Raw genomic sequence first — 21,269 nt, 5'->3', positions numbered from 1 at the left:
GTTGTTTTAAGAGTGGTGCCCACATCAGGGCCTACTTATCGAGAAAGAGTTCCTCCCAGTCGAAGCCGTTGCTACTAATGCTAAATGGGGATTATGCCGCCGGGATGCTCGGGTCAGGGATTAATGCGGGAGCAACGGGAGGACCGTGTCCCCTGGCCCATGGTGACAGCAGTGTGGCGGGCTGGCTTTCTCTCTGGAGTGGTCCGCGTCCCGGGGCCCAGCCGCCGAGAGCAGCACCTGGTGTGGACCTGCTCAGACACTGGCTCCTAAGCATTTCCACTTATGAGGCCAGTGGAAAATCTCAAAAAACATTGTTTTTAGGTTTTACTCTTTTTATATTTCCAATTTAGAAAAACAAAAAAATGTGTGCTGGCACTTACCATGATGATATGGTTACTGTGGGGTTTTTTTTTTTTCCCCAAAGAATAGAATGACTTGGTAAATTTCTGTACGTAATTACAGATTAATTGCCTTTCAGAAAGCAAGTGGGACATTGAGTCGATGCACGTTGAAATCCTCCATGAGGGGCGTCCTCTTCCTCCGCTGGGGTGGGCACAACTGTTAGGGGGGCCTAATAGATTTCTACCCTCTGTCAGTTGCCTCTGATCACTGCCTGGCTTCTCCCATCCTGACTTGTTAACAAATATCTTACACACAAAGTGAAAAAAATTAAATTCGGTGAAATAAATCACTTACAAATAAAACCAGCCATGCATCACTGTTGAACATCGCTGGCTGCCGGCCTGGCCTCCCCGAGCTTTGTCAGGAGATAAGAGGGAGAGGCTGGCCCCGCACTGGGAGCCAGGAGCAGCAGGCAGAAGGCCTGGGAGATAAGCAGGCCGCCGAGGTGCGGGGAGCTGCGAAATTTACATAATCGCGCCTCTGCTTCCCTGCAAGGCGTCCAGAAATACAGGGATGGCCTCTATTGATCTTTGTTGAACTGGAATACTAAGCAACATGAGAAAAGCTTATAACTTAAAGCTTTGATTAATGTTTCTTACATTAAAAAAGTAGAACAGCTGTGAATTGAATTCTTTTATACACTCTGCCAACATTCGATCTAAAGCCTCTGCTCCCCCAGCCCTCCCCCCCCCCACCCTCTCCTCCCACCCCTGCAAAAAAAAATCAGTTTCAAGGGAAATGAAGATTTCAAACCCAGTCTGGCTCGAGATTGAAAATCACTTCTAATTTTTAGGTGAGAGAACACGAAGGATTTATGGCAAAGCTAGTTTTGTAAAGATCTCATTCAGCTTTTTCCCACCCTCATAAAGTCCTGGGACTGAATTTTTTAGTGCAGGTTTGTTTTTTTTTTTTATCTTGATAAAGCTTTTTGTTTTCTAAAATTAAAAGTAATTAAATCATAGCTACATGCTTCCATTTCTTAACTGTTATGTTCTAAAGGCTCTTAAGATGTTACTGAAACAAGTATTGATAAACTTTATTTTCTATGTATATTTTAGCCTCTATATAAATTAATTTGATCTTTCCCAAAAGTTCCTAATTATTTACACCAGTTCATGTATAGGTAACTTCTTAGGTGAGCCGCCATGAGTGCTGTAGATTTTTTAAGACCCACCATTTAGAGACTGGCTGCTTTAAGAATGTCGCATTGGCCAAAGTCACTGAATTGATAAAGGTTCTGACAGCTTGATAAGAGCAGGTATTGGAATGTGCACAAAAAGATGGTGAAACCAAAGATGAGATGCCGAGCCAAATGCCGGTCCTTCCTCTTTTCAGTTTATTGACGTCAGCATCACGTGTCATAACCAGTAGGCTTCAGGGTGTTCTGTGTGGACTGAGAACATTTTTCTACACCTATCACACCAATCCATGGATGCAATTTTAAGTCCAAGCATGATGTTCTCTTTCAACGTTTTGCATATCTGCCCACTACAACCATCAGGAAGAAGCTCAAAATCAACTTGGTTTGCCCTGGAATCTGGGGGTACAGTTCCATCCCACACACAGGCCCTCTGTCAGAACCACATCCTCCTCTCATTCACAGACCAGTTTTGCTTCTGAGGAATCCCTGTTCCCGTCTGTTAACCACTTTGACGGATGAAAACATTTTTCATCTATCCACAGTGTTTTTTGTTTGTTTTTTATTATTATTCTGGGACAAGTACAGTCAAACCCAGAAGAGCCAGGCAGCTTAAACTGAGAAATCGAGGTGAGGGCTGCTTTTCGCAGGGACAAGCCAGCTGGAAAAATTGACCCTGAGCGGCTTAAGCTCCCACAGCGCTCTTAGGATTCACTCAGACCGTCTCCACAGCGCTGTCGTCAGAGCAGGGCCTCAGGCCCCCGCCCACAGGCTTGCGCGCAGTCCGAGGAACCTGGGGTTCCAATCTCCTTTGTGTTCTTGCCACAGGGCCTTGTGGTCAAGCACAGGGACAGTGGCCTGAACCCCACATTCGCCCCACACTGTGTTATGCCGCAGGCAGCCCCATCTCTAGAGGGAAGGCCTCCAAGGTGAGCCTTTGAGTCCTAGGTCCTAGGTGTAAGTAAGAGGCATGCCCAATGGTGGGGGCCTATGCCCAAGGAGACTGCGACTGCCTGGGAAACACTCTCCCCGGAGGCCCCCAGGCTCCCTGTCCCAGCACTTGCCACCCAGGGCAGCACAAGGGGGCATTGGGACTCACTTTCCAGGACCACAGGTAAAGACATAGTCTTCTGTTGTTAGGCTCATAAGTGAGTCCTCAGTTTATTAAAAGAGGTTTAAAACAACTATTTTCTGAGTCAGAAAAAAAAAATGTTATTTTAAGTCACCCCCTCCCATATCTATTCCACACATTACTCGTGTTGCTAATGCCCAGATCATGAAAGGTATCTGAGCTGGCCTTCCACTCACTCTGTAGTCTGCCTCCCTTTAAATTCCTTCTTTATTGACCAGCAACTTCTGTAGGGTGGCCAGTGATTAAATACTGGCTGCAGTGAACACACGTGCACATGTTCATATATATGTTTTATGCATGTATTTATATGTGCATTTCACACGCACATGTGTGTGCATGCACATACTGGGGTGAGGGACTAATTTTGTGTGTTCAAGACTGTCTCCAGGGAAGGGGGTGTGTGCAGCAGAGATGCCTTTAAAGGGTTAACTGGAAGGGGAGGGACTGATGTAATCACTGCAGCTCACAGCCAAGTGCATCTGTTCGCCATGAGGTCATTCTTCTGCATGCTAATGATTTGGAAAATCAAGTCTAATGCTTGACATTATCGGAAAGGCTATAAATAGTACAAATCTTTACTTTTTGGAAGCTGTTCTTATTACCTAAGGGAGAGAGAAAGAAAAAAATAAAAATTTAGCTTGGACTTCAGATTGTGTTTTTTTCCAGAACTGCTTTAAAGGTCATGTCTGGACCTTAAAATCTTGGAGGAATCCACTTGTGTCTGTTGATAAATGAATCCCAAAATCACAGTTGCAGTCACAGCTAGCCATCTGGGAGTGGGGGACTGTTGGTATGTGTACTTTGATATCTGATGGAAAGCATTTCCAAGTGCCTTGTTCAGAAGTTGACAAAGGTGGGTTTTTTTCCTGAAAGAACGCCTCCAACCAGGTTAAACGAGGGGTCCTTGTCCGGTAACATGAATGGACCCGAGTTTGGAGAAGCCTTTCTGCTTTAATGCTGCCGTCTGGAGCCAGCAGAGGGAGCACGGATCTCTGTCTCTCCTGTTAGCCCTGCGTGGACACATATGATTTCTCCAAGGTCCGGCCAGGAGTGCTTCCTCCTTCATGGCAGGCCGGAGGGGAGAGGCTCCAGGATTTAGAGCAAGTGGACGGGAATTCCTCGCCAGGCCCCGTCAGACTCCGCCGCGTCTCATGTAGGTCATATTTGGAGCTTAAAGCAGATTAGTCTGAGTCTGTCTGAGGATGCTTCTGCCACCGCCACTGCAGCTACCAGGCAAAATGGCGAACTTTCATCTGCTCGCCCGGAGCAGCATGGTTGCCCTCTCGGAAAGGCTTATGATGCTCACCTACCTAATAAAAAGACATGTCGTTCTTTTCTACCAGAAAATCACCATTTCAAGTTCCCAGAAGCTATCAGAAGACCCAGCCTGGGGGTCCCTGGGTCATTCTGGCCCTACTGAGACTGCAAGTGTGCTACATTACACATTGGTCTGCCTGGAGCAGGAAGCTGCCCCCAGCTCTCACTTGCTAAGACCCCTGAGCCCCACTCAAGGTTGCATGTGCCAGGACATGGCAGCTAATCTTCTGCAATGACCCCACCATGGCCATTCGCTAGGCAGTTAGCCATCGAGTCAATCCCAGAAACAGCAGAAGATGGAACTGACTCTAGCTGCTCCCCTGCCAGTCCAAAGATGAAAGGTTTTTCCCATTCAGTGAGAGTGGTCACTTTAGGGATTCATTCAGTATGCCTCTGTCTTTCTCACCCTCGCCCCCTATAAATGTGGTCTGAATAAGGTTTTGCTAGACAGCACTTCTTATGTATTCACCTTTCTCATACATTTGCTGAAACCGGCCAAGAACACTGTAGACCATGGAGGCAGAAGGGGCTTCAGGAGTCCCCACGTCCAGGCTCTCATGTCATCCTGATAAGCTGCAGACCAGCTGTGAGGGACACCCCGGGGCGCCAGCCTCAGCCCCTCCATCCCCTTCTCCTCATCACAGTGGGGTCAGCTGGACAGCATCCCAGGCTCAGAGAGTGACCGCTGTCCTCTCAGGTAGGCTGTCACCTACCCCTGATTGTCGGTGACCTTGGTCACAGAGCTCCTGACGAGTCAGTGAGAAGGGAGTTGTTTTAAATAAACCATCTAGACTCTCTGTCTCAATGTGTCTCTTTGAACTGAGCCTGCTCGGGAAAACTTGCCTCCCTCTCTGTGGTCCTTCAGGAAGTCTTCATGAGATGTGAACTCGGTTGGGGAACAGACCCTGACATGACCAGAAACCCAGGCCGAAGGAATCGGGGTCCCAGCATGGGCTGTGTGATACTGGGGGTTCTGCTACTTCCTGTCACTCAGCAGTCAGCGTGTTCATTGGCCAGTACACTCACGGGACTGTGACAGTCTGTGGGGTCACGTGGAAGTTGTAACTGCAGACCCTTCTAGCCAACCACGTGGAACAGATCAGAGGATGAAGCCCAGAGGACGCGCTGAGTCAACAGACAAGCCTCAGATGCTCCCAGGTGCCTGTGTGGGTCAGGCTCCAGGGCTCCATGTGGCCGTGGGGTTTGAGGGGCTTTGAATGTTTTGGGGGTGCTAGGAGTACAGCAGAAACCAGGCCCAGAGCCTTAGTGTGGAGGCAGAAGGTGGAGCCATCACCAAACTTCGGGCCGCCCTTCCTGTTCAGGACTTTGTGCATTTTCCTCTCTCGGCGCGGAAGACGGCTCGGGCTGACCTGCCTGGCTCCATCCTCAGATCCTGCCGTCTTCCTGTCCCCCCCTCAACCCTGTGCTCAGCACTGGCCAGGCCCTTCCACCCACAGCCGGCCTCCCCAACTGCAGGGAGGATGTGTCCCATCAGAGAGCCAGGCTCTGGTGTCCTCTTTGTCTAACCTGTGGCCTCAGTCAAGTTAGTGCCACTCTGCCGCCCAGAGTCCAATTCTGTAAAATGGGTCTAACAGCAGTACCTTCTGAGTTCAGTTCAGTTCAGTCACTCAGTCGTGTCCGACTCTTTGCAACCCCATGGACTGCAGCATGCCAGGCCTCCCTGTCCATCACCAATTCCCAGAGCTTACTCAAACTCCTGTCCATCGAGTCGGTGATGGCATCCAACCATCTCATCCTCTGTCGTCCCCTTCTCCTCCTGCCTTCAATCTTTCCCAGCATCAGGGTCTTTTCCAATGAGTCAGCTCTTTGCATCAGGTGGCCAAAATTTTGGAGTTTCAGCTTCAGCATCAGTCCTTCCAATGAATAATCAAGACTGATTTCCTTTAGGATGGACTGGTTGGATCTCCTTGCTGTCCAAGGGACTCTCAAGAGTCTTCTCCAACACCACAGTTCAAAAGCATCAATTCTTTGGCGCTCAACTTTCTTTATAGTCCAACTCTCACATCCATATGTGGCTACTGGAAAAACCATAGCTTTGACTAGATGGACCTTCATTGGCAAAGTAATGTCTCTGCTTTTTAATATGATGTCTAGGTCAGTCATAGCTTTTCTTCCAAGGAGCAAGCATCTTTTAATTTCATGGCTGTAGTCACCATCTGCAGTGATTTTGGAGCCCAAGAGAATAAAGTCTGTCACTGTTTCCATTGTTTTCCCATCTATTTGCCATGAAGTGATGGGACCAGATGCCATGATCTTAGTTTTCTGAATGTTAAGCTTTAAGCCAGCTTTTTCCACTCTCCTCTTTCACTTTCATCAAGAGGCTCTTCAGTTCCTCTTTAATTTCTGCCATAAGGGTGGTGTCATCTGCATATCTGAGGTTATTTATATTTCTCCCAGAAATCTTGATTCCAGCCTGTGCTTCATCCAGCCCAGCATTTTGGCATACCTTCTAAGTAGTGCCCTGATAGTTCCCGCTAAAGGGCACTGGTAAAGGCCCAGTGAGTCAGTATGTATAAGGGCCCGAGGACACTTCTGGAGACCTCCGCGGGTGTTCCTGAGTGCTCTGCTCACCACCCTGCCCATCTGGGTTTTTTCTCACTTCGCCCTGTGCCTCCCAGTTTCTCCTCTCCTCCTGGAGTCCCTTCTGCTTATGTCAGCCTGTCTCATGGAAGAGGGGCTGCAAACTGGTCTGCCACCCATGAGATGCTGGTCGATTGCCCCGCCTATGAGGACGGTCCCACTCTGCAGGCCAGGATGACAGCCCAGAACTCTACTCAGGTCATCCACAGTAGCCCCCAAATACAAGCTATCTGATGTCACCATCCATTCAAGGGCTCGGAGGCACCCACTCTGCCCACACATGCTCTGGGCTGCATCTGGATGGCGTTGGCAATCAGCCTGAGAACCACTGATCGCCCTGCACTGGCTGTCACCGCCCCCCATACCCAGTCCCACCCTCCCTCTCATGTCGCCGGTTCAGCCTAATGCCTATGCATATGACATTGCTTTTAAAAACTCAAAATGCTTCCCAGGTGGCTCAGTGGTAAAGAACCCACCTGCCAACGCAGGAAACTCGGGTTTCACCCATGGGTCAGGAAGATCCACTAGAGAAGGAAATGGCAACCCACTCCAGTATCCTTGCCTGGGAAATCCCATGGACAGAGGAGCCTGGCAGGTTATAGTCCATGGGGTCATAAAAGAGTAGGACACGACTGAACAACTAAAGAACAACCACCACCACAACAAACATTTGGAAGGCATCAAAATATAAGCCATGTCTAGGGTGTAAAGAGTCAAACAACTGAGCACGCACACCTCCTCTTGGAAATATGTTAAAGCATTCATAGGAGGTTTTTTAACCGATAATCCATTTGCCAGGACCCAGTGGTGCTGGCTCAGCTGTGCCCTGAGTCACTCCCCAGATGCTGCAAGTCCCTCCACCAAAGACTTGGGGGGTTTTGTCTGTGATGTGGCCTGGGGATGGGGACTTCCTTTCAAAAAGTAAGCAGTTGCTGAGAACCACTGTGTCTCACAAAGGCGACCTGGTCCAGCTTCCTCTAACTTATCTCCCTTACTCTTTGATTTTTCTCAGCCTATAGAGGGAAAGCTTTGTCCTGTGTGTGTGAGTTTCGTATATCTATATTGGGCTGTAATTTCTTTAAAGAACGACATAGCACTTTCTTATATGCCGCAGGAATACGATAGCAGTGCAGGCAGGAAGAAGTCTGACTCTTCTTTAAGGGGTCCAGGTGTGTCTCCAGGTCACAGATGTGTGTGGGGCCTGATGCAAGAGCCAGAACAAACACCTGTAATTGGGTCTCATCCTCCCCGGCCCCTCCCGTCCTCCCAGTGAAAGTGGAGCCATGAAGAGCAGCGGGGCCCCGGCCAGGTGTAGGGGAGGCGGGGCCGCCAGAGCCCGGTGACAGCGCAGGTGGGGAAACCGAAACTTGGTCGGGGGCTTTCCTGAGTGGTATGGAGGGTTTTAAAGAGAATTTCCAGTCGCCCTGTTTTGCGCCACCTTTTGTCCCTTGGACTGCACGGAGATCCAGCAAGTCCATCCTAAAGGAAATCAGTCCTGATTATTCATTGGAAGGCTGATGCTGAAACTGAAACTCCAATACTTTGGCACCTGATGTGAAGAGCTGACTCATTGGAAAAGACCCTGATGCTGGGAAAGATTGAGGGCAGGAGGAGAAGGGGACAACAGAGGATGAGATGGTTGGATGGCATCACCGACTCGATGGACATGAGTTTGAGCAAGCTCTGGGAGTCGGTGATGGACAGGGAGGCATGGCGTGGTGCCGTCCATGGGGTTGCAAAGAGTCGGACACGACTGAGCGACTGAACTGAACTTGCCTCATGTTTATTCACCCCCTTTCCCTCTAAAACTCTTACTATCTTGGTGTCAGCTCTGAAAGAGGGAAGAGACGGATGTGACGAACATTGCTCCACCTGACCTGATGGAAAATGACGGTGCTGCCTGTCAGATGTCCTCATCGCTGCTCCAGCCCCGCCTTCCCTGGGGAGCTGTCCCCGAGCAGGATGTACTGGGCGTTTCAGGGGAGGATGGGGGGCTCCGACACCTTGCGTTCTGTCTCTCCTCATCCCTCTCAGAGCTTCACGTCTCCTCGGGGAGCAGATACTCAGGAATCACCAACATTGGCTTATTTTTCATAAATTAGATTAGTCAGCTCCAAACCACAACTACCTATGAAAAAAAGATTTATCAAGGGGCAAAAAAGACATTTGGCCAGTGGTTTGGGTCAGTTGGGTTGTGATTTCCTTGAGCCAGGCCATACCGTTTGCTTCGTGAGCCAGGAAAGGATGGAAACTTGGCCTGATGTGTGTTAGCTGTCACACTAAGTGTCCTGCCCATCAGTCTATAACTCTCCCAAGCTGGCTGAGATGGGAACTCTCAGAGGTGTGGATGAGAGAACGAGATGCAGAGAGGAAGACCCCACACCTCAGAGCCACCAGCGCGGGGACCTTCCTGCCCCGGGCAGCTGTGGAGGCTGGTCCCACGTTCCTCAGAAAAGACAGGTCCTGAGACTGTTCGAAGTATCGACATGATGTTTAATCGGTTCCTTGGGAAGAACTCGAAGCTGCTGCTTTTTCTGTGAAATGCTGCCTTAGGTTTGCCCTGGGTTCTCAGTCGACTCTACAGGGTTTTAAGTGTGAATGGCATCCTGCCCCTGTCTCCCTGGGTGTTAATTACAGCCCCAGGGACACACAGCAGTTGCCAAGAGATGGCCTGAAAATACCAAGAATTTTTCTCCCAGACAGTTTTTGGAAGTGACTCTTGAAGCTTATTCGAAATAACCTTGGGAAGTTGTTCGGGAGAATCCAGAGTTCCTGACACTTCGGTTCACATGCCTTATGAGCTGTGACTGGAGCCCTCACATCCAGAAGTTTCTAGAAGGTGGAACACGGACAGTTTCAGCTGTCAGGGTAGGCTCCTGGAAGCCTTGATGGTTTTGCCTGAATTTCTGTTAAGCAGCAACCAAAGCAGAGGCCAAATGGGACCTCTCTTAGTAGCACTGAAGTTTGCGGATGGGGAAAAGCAAGAATATTTTATACTCTCCTTTTCCAGAAGAATATATGAATGATAACCAGGAAATAAACTTCTAAAAAAGCTCAGCCACTCAATGGTGCACAACTCTTTGCACCCCTATGGATTGTAGCCCACCAGGCTCCTCTGTCCATGGAATTTTCCAGGCAAGAATACTAGAGTAGGTTGCCATTTCCTATATTTGCAAATTGTGCAGCCATCACCACAATCTAATTTTAGAGACTTTTAAAAAAATCCCTCCTGAAAAATAAAAACCTAAATTCCACTAGCAGTCCATCCTCATCCTACCTCCCAGCCCTAAGCAACCACCAGTCTCTTCCTGTCTCTCTGGACCTGCCTGTTCTGAATGTTTTGTATAAATGGAATCAGATGATACGTGATCTTTGCTGACTGGCTTCTTGCACTCCGCACCTCCTCAAGGGTCATCTGTGTTGTAACCTGTATCCGTATTTCGCTTGTTTTTATTGCCAAATAACTTTCCATTGTAAGGGCAGACCATGCTTTGTTTCCATTCATCAGGTGGTGGATATTTGGGACTGTTTCCGTCTTCCGGCTATTATGAATATGACTGCTATAAACATTTCTGTACTGATTTTCTATTTGGAGACGTAAATCATTCAGACTGGTAAAATGAACAGTCTCCATGGCTGTGAGGCGACTGAGATCGCCGTGTTCGTGTCCTATGAGACAGTAAGTGGGTCTGGAAGCATCTTTCTCCATCACGGCCTAACAAGACATTAATGTTCAATGCTCAATTTAGCTAAATTCAGTCATAGATCCGTAAGAATATATTATAGTCATGCAAGGGGAAGAGAAAAATGCCGGACAAGTGTTTTCGAGAACGTTCTACCTGCTGGCCGAGTCCCCGCACAGGTGGACGGGCGCACCGGGCATGCCCTCTCTCTGCCCGCCTGTCTTTTGGTCCAGCTGTCCTAGTTTTATGCTTCGGAACCGAAGCTGATGGGCAAAACCAACGACCAAAAAGAGGAAGCCGAGCCCAGAGCCAGAGCCAGGGCCGGGGCCAGGACCCAGCCCCTGTGGCCGGATGGGAAATTCTGGACGCCTTCCTCGGGCCATTTGGAGATGGTAATTAGGCTGGCTAGTGCCCACTGGTCTGGGGTTGCCAGTGTTGAGAGTGTAGGCTCACCCCATCCACTGCTGCACCTGTTCACGTCCACAGAACTATTCCAAGGGGTCTGAATAGCCCAGACAGCCCTCCGCTCTCCCGTTCAGCCCGCCTTCCTGCCTCAAGGATATTTAGCTCTCACCCGACGCCAGAACGCCAGCCCATTGCTTTCTGTCCCTCAGCATGCCAGCTCTCAGAACCATTCCCTTCCCTAATTATCCTGAACCAGCTAATCGTCTCCCACGCTGACTGCTCAGTAACTAGGACCCAGGGAGAGCAGCCACTTTTCTTGTCCCACCCTGCCCAGCGTGTGTCCCAGGGGGCAGTCCTGGACAGCAGCCTTGCCTCGGAGATAAGACACTCGGTGCAAATCTTTGCTCTTCTGCTCTGCCAGTGAGCACAGCCAGAGAAAACAAGCCACAGAAAGGCCCACCGGCTCTTAAAAAGCCTCCACGAAGCGCCAACCGAGATGGTGATCTCCTCGTCCCTGGGAGTCCTGGTGGATATCATCCAGGTGTCAGAGGAGTCATACGAGACCTGAAAAGTAGGATGTCCTTCTGTAAAAGCCGCCTCGGGGGTGTCTGAGCTGCTGAGTGGTTGCACGTGGCCCATTGGCGTCCCGAGTTACCTCCATGTCCCCTAGGGCCATGCCATACCCTCCAGTTCTCCCCAGGGGGTCTCGCTCAGCTGTTCTCAGACGTTAGTGGGGCCAACTCACCACTGCCAACACCGTTCACCTATAAGGAAACTCCAGACTTAAGATGCATATTAACCGTACAATCAGTGCTTCTCAATCTTTTATCCTTCTTGCCCCACGTTTTTATTTTCTAATTTGTCCTCTCCCCCAAAACACCACATATAAATGGTCTACCTGTATATTTTCCATGCTGACATCTGGACTTTGTACAAATAGAGAGTAAGACATCTTTGCCCCCCAACAGTATGCCATTAACTCCTCTGCCAAAAACCTCCGAAGGAAAGGGTTTCATCTGTCACCCGGAGCCTAGAACAGGTCCTGGCACACACCAGGTGCCCAGCCAATGAGAGAATGACATGGTTAGACTTCACGTCTCCCTGGGCATCACACAGCTTCGAGCACTGTGGTCTCTTCTGGTGCTTCCAACACTGCCCAGGTTAGTCGGTATCTCATGCTGAACCGCCCCCGGGGAGGCGTCAGGAAGCTGACAGCCTGCTGCTCTGCTCCACGCAGGGGGTCCCCGCCCTCCAGGAGCACTGTCTGTGTGTCAGGGCGAGTGACATTTGAGCCCCATGGAATAATTACAGCAGCCCCCAACTGCCGCCGTCTCTGCATCTCCTTAACTCGCCGGTGGATTGGCAGTCCCTGAGACTTTCTGACCAGTCCAGCACAGCACACCCGGCTGCATGTGGGGACGCACCGGGAGAAGGGCCGCCCATCCTCATCAGCAATTACAAACAAGCCCTCCATTGTCAGCCGTGCCATCTGTTTGCCCAGTCCCACCAATCGGGTGCCTGGACGCCCAGCATTGCCAGCGCCTAGGGGCTGCCGGGGAGGGGGGCCATGGAGCCCCTTCGTGGGGAGACCCTTTGCTCACAGTGGAGAGGATCGACAGCATGGAAGCTGAGCCCGTCGGCTGGAGGAAGACTCACATGGAGATGTTCCACAACCGCTATCTTCTGGGAGCTCGCAGTGCATTTCAGGGAAGAGGGGCAATCTAGGTCGTTGCAGTGTTTAGAGGTCCCACAGAAAGCAGAATAGTCCAGCACCAAGAGTCAACACTGCCTGAGAACCCCCTGTGCCCCTAGAGCTCACTTTCCATGTAAAGACAGCTGTTCACAGTGTCTGGAAATCAAGGAAGACAGACAAGTCTAGTGCATCATCACGATTGTTCTCTATCCTGAAGTTCCCAACCCTGTGTGACTTCAGGGGGTATGGGGGAGTGAAATTTCATTGACAGATTGGAAAATATGGCTTCAGAGAAGCACACATTCCTTCCAAAAAGCCCCACCTAGGATCTGTTACTGATCTATCCTCCGACGGCATCCACCTTAGAAATTGGCCGTGGTCACTGCACCAGCCTTGCAGGTGAGGTCAGCAGGCTATCCAGGTTCACCACAGTGGTCAGGCAGATAGCAGTCCATGTCACTGATATGAAAGTCCTTTGTCCAGATTTGATGGTGGGCTGGTTGTTTTTCAGTTGTTCAGTCATGTCCAAGTCTTTGCAGCCCCATGGACTGTAGCACACCAGGTTTCTTGTCCTTCACCATCTCCCAGAGTTTGCTCAAATTCACGTCCATTGAGTCAGTGATATCATCCAACCATCTCTTCCTCTGTCACCCCCTTTTTCTCCTGCCCTCAATCTTTCCCAGCATCAGGATCTTTTCCAATGAGTCGGCTCCTCGCATCAGGTGGCCAAAGTATTGGAGCTTCATCTTCAGCATCAGTTCTTCCAGTGAATCTTCAAGGTTGATTTCCTTTAGGATTGACTGGTTTGATTTCCTTGCTGTCCAAGGGACTCTGAAGAGTCTTCTCCAGCACCACACACAATTTGAAAGCATCAATTCTTCAGCACTTGGCCTTTTTATGGTCCAGCTCTCATATCTGTACATGACTACTGGAAAAACCATAGCTCTGACTAGACAGACCTTTGTCGGCAAAGTGATGGTGGCCTAGTGATACCGAACTAGGAGTGCTGCGGGGGTCAGGGTGAGGAGCTGTCGCCTGACTCAGAAAGAGGTCATTGCATTTGCTAAGGCAAACCATGTGGGAAATAGGACGGCTGTGGAAGAGTGAGTGGTTGAGAAAAACCGTCCGCTTGGGGGAGCCTCGCTGGGGTCTGACAGGACTGCTGGGGTCCTGCTACTCTGTGAGTGAGAGTCCAGTCTTGCCTCTGCAGGGTCCCCTTTGAAGCTTCCCTGTGCAAAGTACCCCTCACTCTTCCTCCCTGGGGAACGTGACATCGAAGGTGACGCCTGATCCGCATTAACACACTGCGTGCCCCTCAAAAACCTGTAAAATGAAACTTAGAGATGTGTGAACTTATACAGTTAGTGGGTATCAGTTATTTTTTCAGGGCCTCCAGAGAATTCCACATGCTTGTCTTGAAAACTCTTAGCTTTGATTATACCTAAGACAAAACATTAGGAACCCTCGTGCAGCCGGAACGGGGCACTGAGACCCCCAAGGCCCCATTAAGGCCAGCGGTCAGAGGCCGTCCCGCACGTGCTGGGTCAGAGCGCCCCAGGGTCTGCAGGGCTCCCGCGGCAACTGTCACACGTCCTGGGAAAGCTAACATCACCTTTGTTTCACACCTGTACAGGTGACGGCAGCCAGAATTTTGTCCTGCCAAGTGGAATTTCAGGTGAATTTTCAGTTGGTAATGATCTCGGAAGCTGCAGGAACACTCAGGCCACCCAGGAACAGATGTATTTTTAGCACTGTGTTCATTATCGAGTTGGGCTGTGCGTGTACAGGGCCTGTATTCACTCCATTTTATGTTCTTTCCCTTCAGATTAAACTACGTGAAGGCCTCGCTGCAGTGTTTGAACAACGTAAGTTCAAAGAACAAGTGTTTGAACTGACACGTCAGTGGAGCTGCCCAGCGCTCTGCTCTTGGGGGAGTGGGGGAGAGTTCACTCACTGACCCGCCTCCCTCCAAGGCTAGGGGTTCCTGCCACCTCCCCCTCACCCCTGAGGGGCTCTGTACTGCGTGTCTGCACTGCCCGCCTGCCCGAAACCCACCCCAGCCTTTCTCCGGCCCCCCGTGCTCTGGGCGGAATCCGACACCAACACCTGCCATCCCAGAAAATGTCTTTGTCGCCTGCCCTTTTGTGTGCGGGGGGCCTCGGGGAGCCAGTGGGCCCAGGGCCGCCCCCTTTTTTTTTGTTGCCGAGCCTGGAGGAGCGGGGGTCTTGAGATGGGCCGATAAGATGCAGCACGTGAGGGCCGGCCTTTGACCGCTGGCCTTAATGGGGCCTTGGGGGCCTGGGCTGCGGAGGGCAGGTCGTCCTGGGGCTGCTGGATGGAACAGCTGGGAGAGGAAGAGCAGACAAAAGCTGTGGGGTGCAGAGGGCAGGGAACCCCAGCATCGCTACGGTTTAGGACCCAGAGGGCAGGCTGGCTGTGGCAGGTGTGACCTCTGTGGGCCTCCTCTTTCAGCCTGGGTCTGGGGTTCGGGCCCTGCCCAGCAGCCTGACAGACAGCAGGCACCTCGCAGCAGAGCCTCTCGGGGTGGCCCAGGCTGTTCCTCCTCGTGGAGTCATGGGTGGAGGGGAGACCGGATGCTGAGGGTGACCAGGAACCAGAGGGTGATGGGGATATGGATGGGCAGGTCAGGGAGCGAACTGTCGTTTATCACCCACATCGCCCAGTGGAGCCGGGCACAGACACCCTCCCTCCTGAGTCGATATGAACAGGGAGGTGAGGGTCTGGATTTGGGGTTTCTTGCAAGCGCCACCTCCCCCCCCTGGCAGGCCCACTGCACAGGGAGTTGACCCTCCAACCCAGCTGCTTTTTCTTAACCCGCCCCCCCCCCCGCCCAGCCATGGAATTGTTCCAACCTGGGCTCACTGGTGCCAGCCCCCAAGGTGACACGAGCCACAAAGCCCATGTTGGCCAGGCAGAACAGTGTACACTCCTCCCTAGTCGTGGGGATTCATGCAAAAGCCTTTTTTTTTTTTGCTGGGACCCCGTATCTCCTAAGGTGGCCAAGTGGAGCTCCAGGGTCCTTTGAACACTGGCTTCTAGCATGAGGAAAGGCCGGGCGGAGGCAGTGGCTGTCAGCGGCCAGGAAAGGGATCACCCTCTTTGTGGCCAGCCTGCTCCGTCCGCGGCGGCCACCTCCCCTTGGCATGGGGTGCAGTGGGCATGGTGGGAGCCAGCACAGGCCAGGGATGTGCCAGGGGAAAGGTGGGGACCAGAGGGATACAGGGGACATGTGGTGCGGTCTCCTGCTCTGGCGTGACCTTCCTGGGGCCCCGGTGGTGGGGGTCACTGCCCTGAGATGCCCGAAGGCCACTTTGCAGTGAGAGCTTCATGCTGGTCCAAGTTGGCATTGCCCTGCCCACCTGCCATTCTGCAGTGCGGGACTGCGAGGGCCGGCCCCGCAGGGGTGGGGGAGTAAATATTTCCCTTCTGATCCAGCAATACTCACACCTGATATCACATCTTTGAACATCACTTTATCTCTAGCATTTAGTTGCTTTTTTTTTTCCCCCTTGCTTCCCTCTCCCAATGGATCTGAATTCAGAGTGGGTGGAGTTGGTTCCTAGTTGGTGGTGGTTTAGTCACTAAGTTGTGTCCAACTCCTGCGACCCCATGGACTGTAACCTGCCAGGCTTCTCTGTCCATGGGGATTCTCCAGGCAAGAATACCTGAATGGGTTGCCATTTTCTTCTCCACGGGGATCTTCCCAACTCAGGGATCAAACCTGGGTTTCCTGCATTGCAGGCAGATTCTTTACCGACTGGGCTATAAGGGAAGCCCTAGTTCCTAGTTAATGATGTGAAATTGTATACAATTTGAAGTGAAGGTGTTCAAGCTGGAATCATATCTGGGATTGAGTCAGGGGTGTTCTCCCTGCTGCCCGCCCTGATTGCCCACACGCTGACGTCCTCAAGGGGCCTGGGGTAATGTCCGTAACCAGCGCCATCTCCACCTTGGATGGCAGCATAGCTGTGCTGCTTTTACCAAAAATCAGCCTGTTTTCAAAGACAAAAACAGTAGAAGAGAGATTCACAACTCCTCTCTCTGCCCAACCTTCCTGGGACTGGAAGGAGGCGACAGTAGGGACCAGGCATGGGACATCTTAAGGAGCCCATTTGGGGAACAAACCTGGGGTAGGCAGTCTCCTCAGATCCAAGCGTGTTCACAGGTATTGGTTCCAGAGGCTCTCCCTAGAAATGAGAAAGTCAGGTCCGAAAATGAAAGGAGATGCTGTCTGTGAATAAGGCCACTTATGTAAATTAATTTCAAAGGCCAGTAATGAGAGAAATGTCAGGCCAAAGCCTGAAAGTGAAGCATGTCGGGAGAAGGCTAGAGAGCCTGCTTTTGAGGAAGCTGGGGCGAAGCCCAGCAGGGTTTAAAAATAGGTTATTAGGAGGGTGATGAAACGGTCCTCCCTCGAAGCAGGGCCCGGGGGACTCACCTCAGCAACAATGGCCGGGTGTTGCAGCAGCGGGCGCCTGGGTTCCTGGAGCAGCCCTGGGGATGGGGCTTGCGCAGGCTTCAGCTTTGTTCCTTTTTCTCTCTGGGACCCAACAGCTGTAGGCACTTCTGGACTTGTTCAATTAGTCCTGACCTCCTGTCTCAGACCCTTTGGGGAATAATTGAGCTGTAAGTCCTGGTGTAAAGTATCAGCATGTAAATCCATGTAAATAATAACACGACGGAGCCACAAGCTGCCCCTGACTTTTTTTCTTGTTCTTTCACTGATTCTGGGACAGCTTTGCTCTGTCGCCCTTGCCCCACACCCACAGTGTTAATGGTGCCTTTTCTCTTCCTTCTTTACTTGAGGATTAGATGTAAGGCCCAATAAATTTCGAAAAGATTCACAGCTCCTTTTGTACTACAGGAAGGTCTAGAGCAAAGGCTGGGAGGAAAGACCTTTCTAGTCTGGGTTCATCCAGCAAACGTCCCTGCACACGTGTGGCACCAGGCGGGGGTCCAGCCCTCTTCCTGGGGACGTGCCACATCCTCCTCTCCACCCTGTGCTCACGAGGGCCTCCCTCTGCTTCCTTCCAGGGCCCTGGCCGCCGGGCTGAGATCCCCTCTATGGTGCCTCTCAGGGAGGAAGAGCTGGAGGAGACTCCCCCACTTCCCCATCCGAACCCCCAAACCCAGACTCCGGGAACCTCACTGCTCTGCCAGTGTCCTCGGTGAGTCTCCCCACGCACAGGCTTCTGAACTTGAGGAGGAATCCCACCGAAATGCTGCGGATCAGACTCTCAAACTAGGCGGTGGCATCTCAGGAACCTTGGGCTGTGAAAGAAGAGACGTCGCCAACAACCAGAGACGCACCCACCGGTGGGGCTGCCCCAGCAGAGGGAACGAGAGGAGGTTCCAGGCTCCCTGGGAGGGCAGGGGGCAGCTGGCTCTGTCCCCCAGGAGTCTCCTTTGCTTTGTAAACTGTCCGACGTTTCACTGTCCCGCTCTTGGAGGAGGGCTTCCTGCATTGGTTTTGCTTTTCCTTCTGTTAGGATTCACGGCTAGCCCAAAATTTCATCATCATGGAAATTGGCTTTCCCCAGGGTCTCGAGCCTGGGAGAAGTTCTGCCTCCGTTGCTGTGTATTTTCCACCTGGTCCCCAATGCCCGCTAACCAGGGAGAGCGTTCCTGACTCTAACCCTGACCGTGTCCCTGCTGGAGACCCTCTACGTGGTGATGGTGAAGCGCCCGTCTCTGGGCGCTCAGGTGATTCTAGAAACACAGGGTCCTGTCCCTGCAAAAGCTCCTTTCCCAGCCTCACCCTGTGGTAGGGTCCCCCTGCCCCTTGCTGGGAGGGACCTCCCACACATTTCCCGACACACCCGAGCTTTAGGGGGACTGAACTCGAGCAAAGGGTGTGATCCCTACTTTGTACCTATTTGGCTGCCCAAGGGAAGCCTGTTGTGGCTGTGTGGTGTTTTTTTTTTTTTTTTTTTTTTTTTTTTTTCAGAAAGGGAGGAAGGACAGCCCCACTTTCCATTTGTGCTTGTCAGGTGCCCTTGCTGGGGTTGGGGTGTTGGCAGCTGGCCCTCTGCTAGTCACCGAGGCCCTCGGGCCATCTCCAGAGTGAGCCCTGGGCCCAGAACAGGGGAGCTGCCAGCTAAGGGCCCAGAAAGTTCTCCGTGCAGGTGCTTCCCGCCCGGCCTGCCGTCGCCTCTCCACTCCTGCACCCACCCATGCGTGCCCCCAGCCTACCCCTTGCCCACCTTCCGGCTGGGCCCTCTGAGCCCCCTTGCCCAGCAGAGCCGCCACCTTCCCTGACAGCCCACCGCCCAGTGGGCTGGTTCCTGACAGTGGCAGGGGGAGTGGGCAGACCCTGGAGACGGTGAGACAGGATTCAGAAGGGCTTTCCTGTTAGAAGGAGGGGGACTTCTGACTCTCCAGGGAGCTTGTTTCTCTGCTTTACAGAGAATGGCGGGTAGGGCTTGAGGCCAGGCCCACGGGCAGGGGCAGCTCAAGCACTGTCGGGACCCAAGAGAAGCCGGTTCGTTCCAACAGAAGCAGCTCTCCCGGCTGGTCTGTCAACGGTTCGCGTCCACTGATGGCGGGCTTGGTGGCAACGTCAGGGGTGACTGGAAGTGACCGCCTTCTCTGTTGTGTCAGCGAATGTCACAACTCTTGTCCTCCCAGGCACTCCCCGCCACCGCCCAACCCCAGCTTTGAGTGACTTCAGGTTTCTGCTCGGCATGGTCTGGCCCACGTGGCCCCAGCCTCAGGTTCTGCTCCATGTGGTTCCTCGATCCTACAGGAGGGGCATCGTGTGCTCCTGAGTCCCACGTAAGCTCTGGCTTCTGGGACATGTCACCTTCAGGCTCTGGACAACCCCTGTAGCAGAATTCTTAAACTTGGTTTTAGGACTCATATTGAAGCCCCCCCCCGAACTCCTGCCCCGTGATTCCAGTCCTCCTGACCCGGAGTGGGAAAGGTGGTTGTAGGTAGCAAATACATAGACTTTCCTATAATCCCAAAAGATTCTGACCACCCTATGACCCCAAAGGACAGCTAGCAGTGTGACGGCTCTTCTCAGTAACAGCTTTGGTTTAGAAACACAGGGACTCTAGTGACCAGGTTTTTTGCTTGCAATCATGAGCACTTGAATCGCTTTTGTTATTTGGGGTGGAAAATCGAAATGATCAAGTTTTTTTTCTTTTTTTTTTTTTTTTACTTAGAAAAGCAAATATTGAGCTTCTGTAATAAATGCCTTTCAGCAAAATTTCCAAGCGTCACTTATCCGGTGGGCACCTACCTGAGTCACCGTGCTGACTCATAACATTAGTAGGTCAGTCATCCGTAAACACAAGTGGCCCTTGCTGGCCGCAAATGGAGAAGACTCGTGGGCTTCCAGGCAGGGCCAGGTCTTCTGCCCACCTCTCTGCATGTTGATTTCCATCTGAAGCAAAGATGGTGATCTCTAGTCTCACTGAGTAGGTGTTTGTACTTAAAAAAAAAATAATAGTAATTCCACAAAATGATGACATTTTAAGTAGTAAAACCTTGATTAGACAGCAGTAAGGACTTGTAGTTTGAAGAAGGGACTGTCACGGAGTCTTCCTGTGGTTAAGGAAGCGTCTTCCCAGCCACCACAGGGAAGGAGGGGGCCTTCAGCCTTGACTCTGAGAGAGGCTGGCTGGTGGGACCCTCATCCTTACCATGAGATCCTTTGGATCCTTAGACAATGCAGGTCACATGTTCCTGACTTTCCTCGGGAGTGATCACCCACACTTCATCTACTGTCATATCTGCAGGCAGGAGGGGTGCTTTCACGATGACTGTGACGTCTTAGATGTAACTGTGTTACCCTCATAGCAACTGAAGGGGAATGTCCACACCCAATGGGAAATTCCACAGGAGACAACCATGTCTTCATTGCACTCAGTACCTACGTATGACATACACGTTAAGTGAATGTTTTCTTGTGTTTTCCAGGTCTACAATATTTAGTCCATGTAAATGATAGAATTTGATAAATATGGTAAATTAAGTTATAAGGTGTCATTTGATTTCTCTTTTGCTGTCTCATGTTATTTAATGTTCCCAACGCTCCACACCTGGTTTGTGCCTATGTCAGTGTAGACCGTGCCTGTAAGCCACTTGGCAGGCACGGTGCCCCTAGGCAAGGGGCCTCGCCCCCAAGGAGCACACGGCTCACCAGTGGCCACTACCTGACTCCCCAGTTTGTCCTCCCTCTTTAATTCTGATTTACTGTGACGACTCAATAAAGTAGAAACACAGCACTCACGTGCCATATGTTCCTCGTGTTTTCATTATAGTTGGAAGGAAAATAAAGTTTATCCTGGCATCTAACAAAAGATGGTTTACATTTTTATCAGATTAAGTTGTTCAAAAGCATTTTTTTTTTTAACCAAAGCCTTAATAAGTATCCAAAATAGTAGCCAGGATGGATACAAGGAGGTTTGCTGATGTGTTGTGTAAAACAATGACCTCTTGGTTCATAACCTGGAAGCCAAGATCAGCGTCATCGCTCTCCTATATCTCAATGTCCCCTCTTCTGCATCTTCTCCTCTCTTCTGCATCAAGGCCCACAGTGAGCCCTGGCTTTGGCCCCCTGTCTCCCCAGAGCAGCCCTCTGTACCAGTCACTCTTCCAGGGGCCTGGAGCCCCTGACTCTGATGAGCAAGGGGCCAGTTCGGAGGCTTTGTCTTGTGAAGAAGTGATAGGGTGTTATAACACCCCCTGTTGGTGCAGCTGAAGCCCACTTGTGGCCTCACCTCAGGACTCTAGCCATCAACCATCACATTCGGACAACCTGGCCAGGTGGCCCCTACCAGCATCCTGGGCTACTTCCATATCCTGGACAGCAGGGAACTTCCAGAACATTAGACAATCAAGCTTTGCAGAAAGCATCCATTCGTCCATCTG

General features: G+C 51.4%; 1 protein-coding gene across 4 annotated transcripts in view; it reads left to right on the top strand.

Moving 5' to 3' along the window:
- Window positions 1-20,628, top strand: part of RALGAPA2 (Ral GTPase activating protein catalytic subunit alpha 2) — a 294,158-nt gene extending 273,530 nt beyond the window's left edge. For all 4 annotated transcript variants that reach the window (XM_043478794.1, XM_043478793.1, XM_043478797.1 and 1 more), the window contains 2 exons: window positions 14,197-14,236; window positions 17,427-20,628. In XM_043478794.1, coding sequence (XP_043334729.1) covers window positions 14,197-14,201 — 5 coding nt within the window. In that variant the 3' untranslated portion in view covers window positions 14,202-14,236; window positions 17,427-20,628. The remainder of the gene's footprint in view (window positions 1-14,196; window positions 14,237-17,426) is intronic.
- Window positions 20,629-21,269: the final 641 nt, after the last annotated feature.

Source organism: Cervus canadensis, chromosome 10 (genome assembly GCF_019320065.1).
Source record: "Cervus canadensis isolate Bull #8, Minnesota chromosome 10, ASM1932006v1, whole genome shotgun sequence".
Taxonomy (NCBI): domain Eukaryota; kingdom Metazoa; phylum Chordata; class Mammalia; order Artiodactyla; family Cervidae; genus Cervus; species Cervus canadensis.
This window is presented reverse-complemented; position numbering and strand designations above follow the sequence as displayed.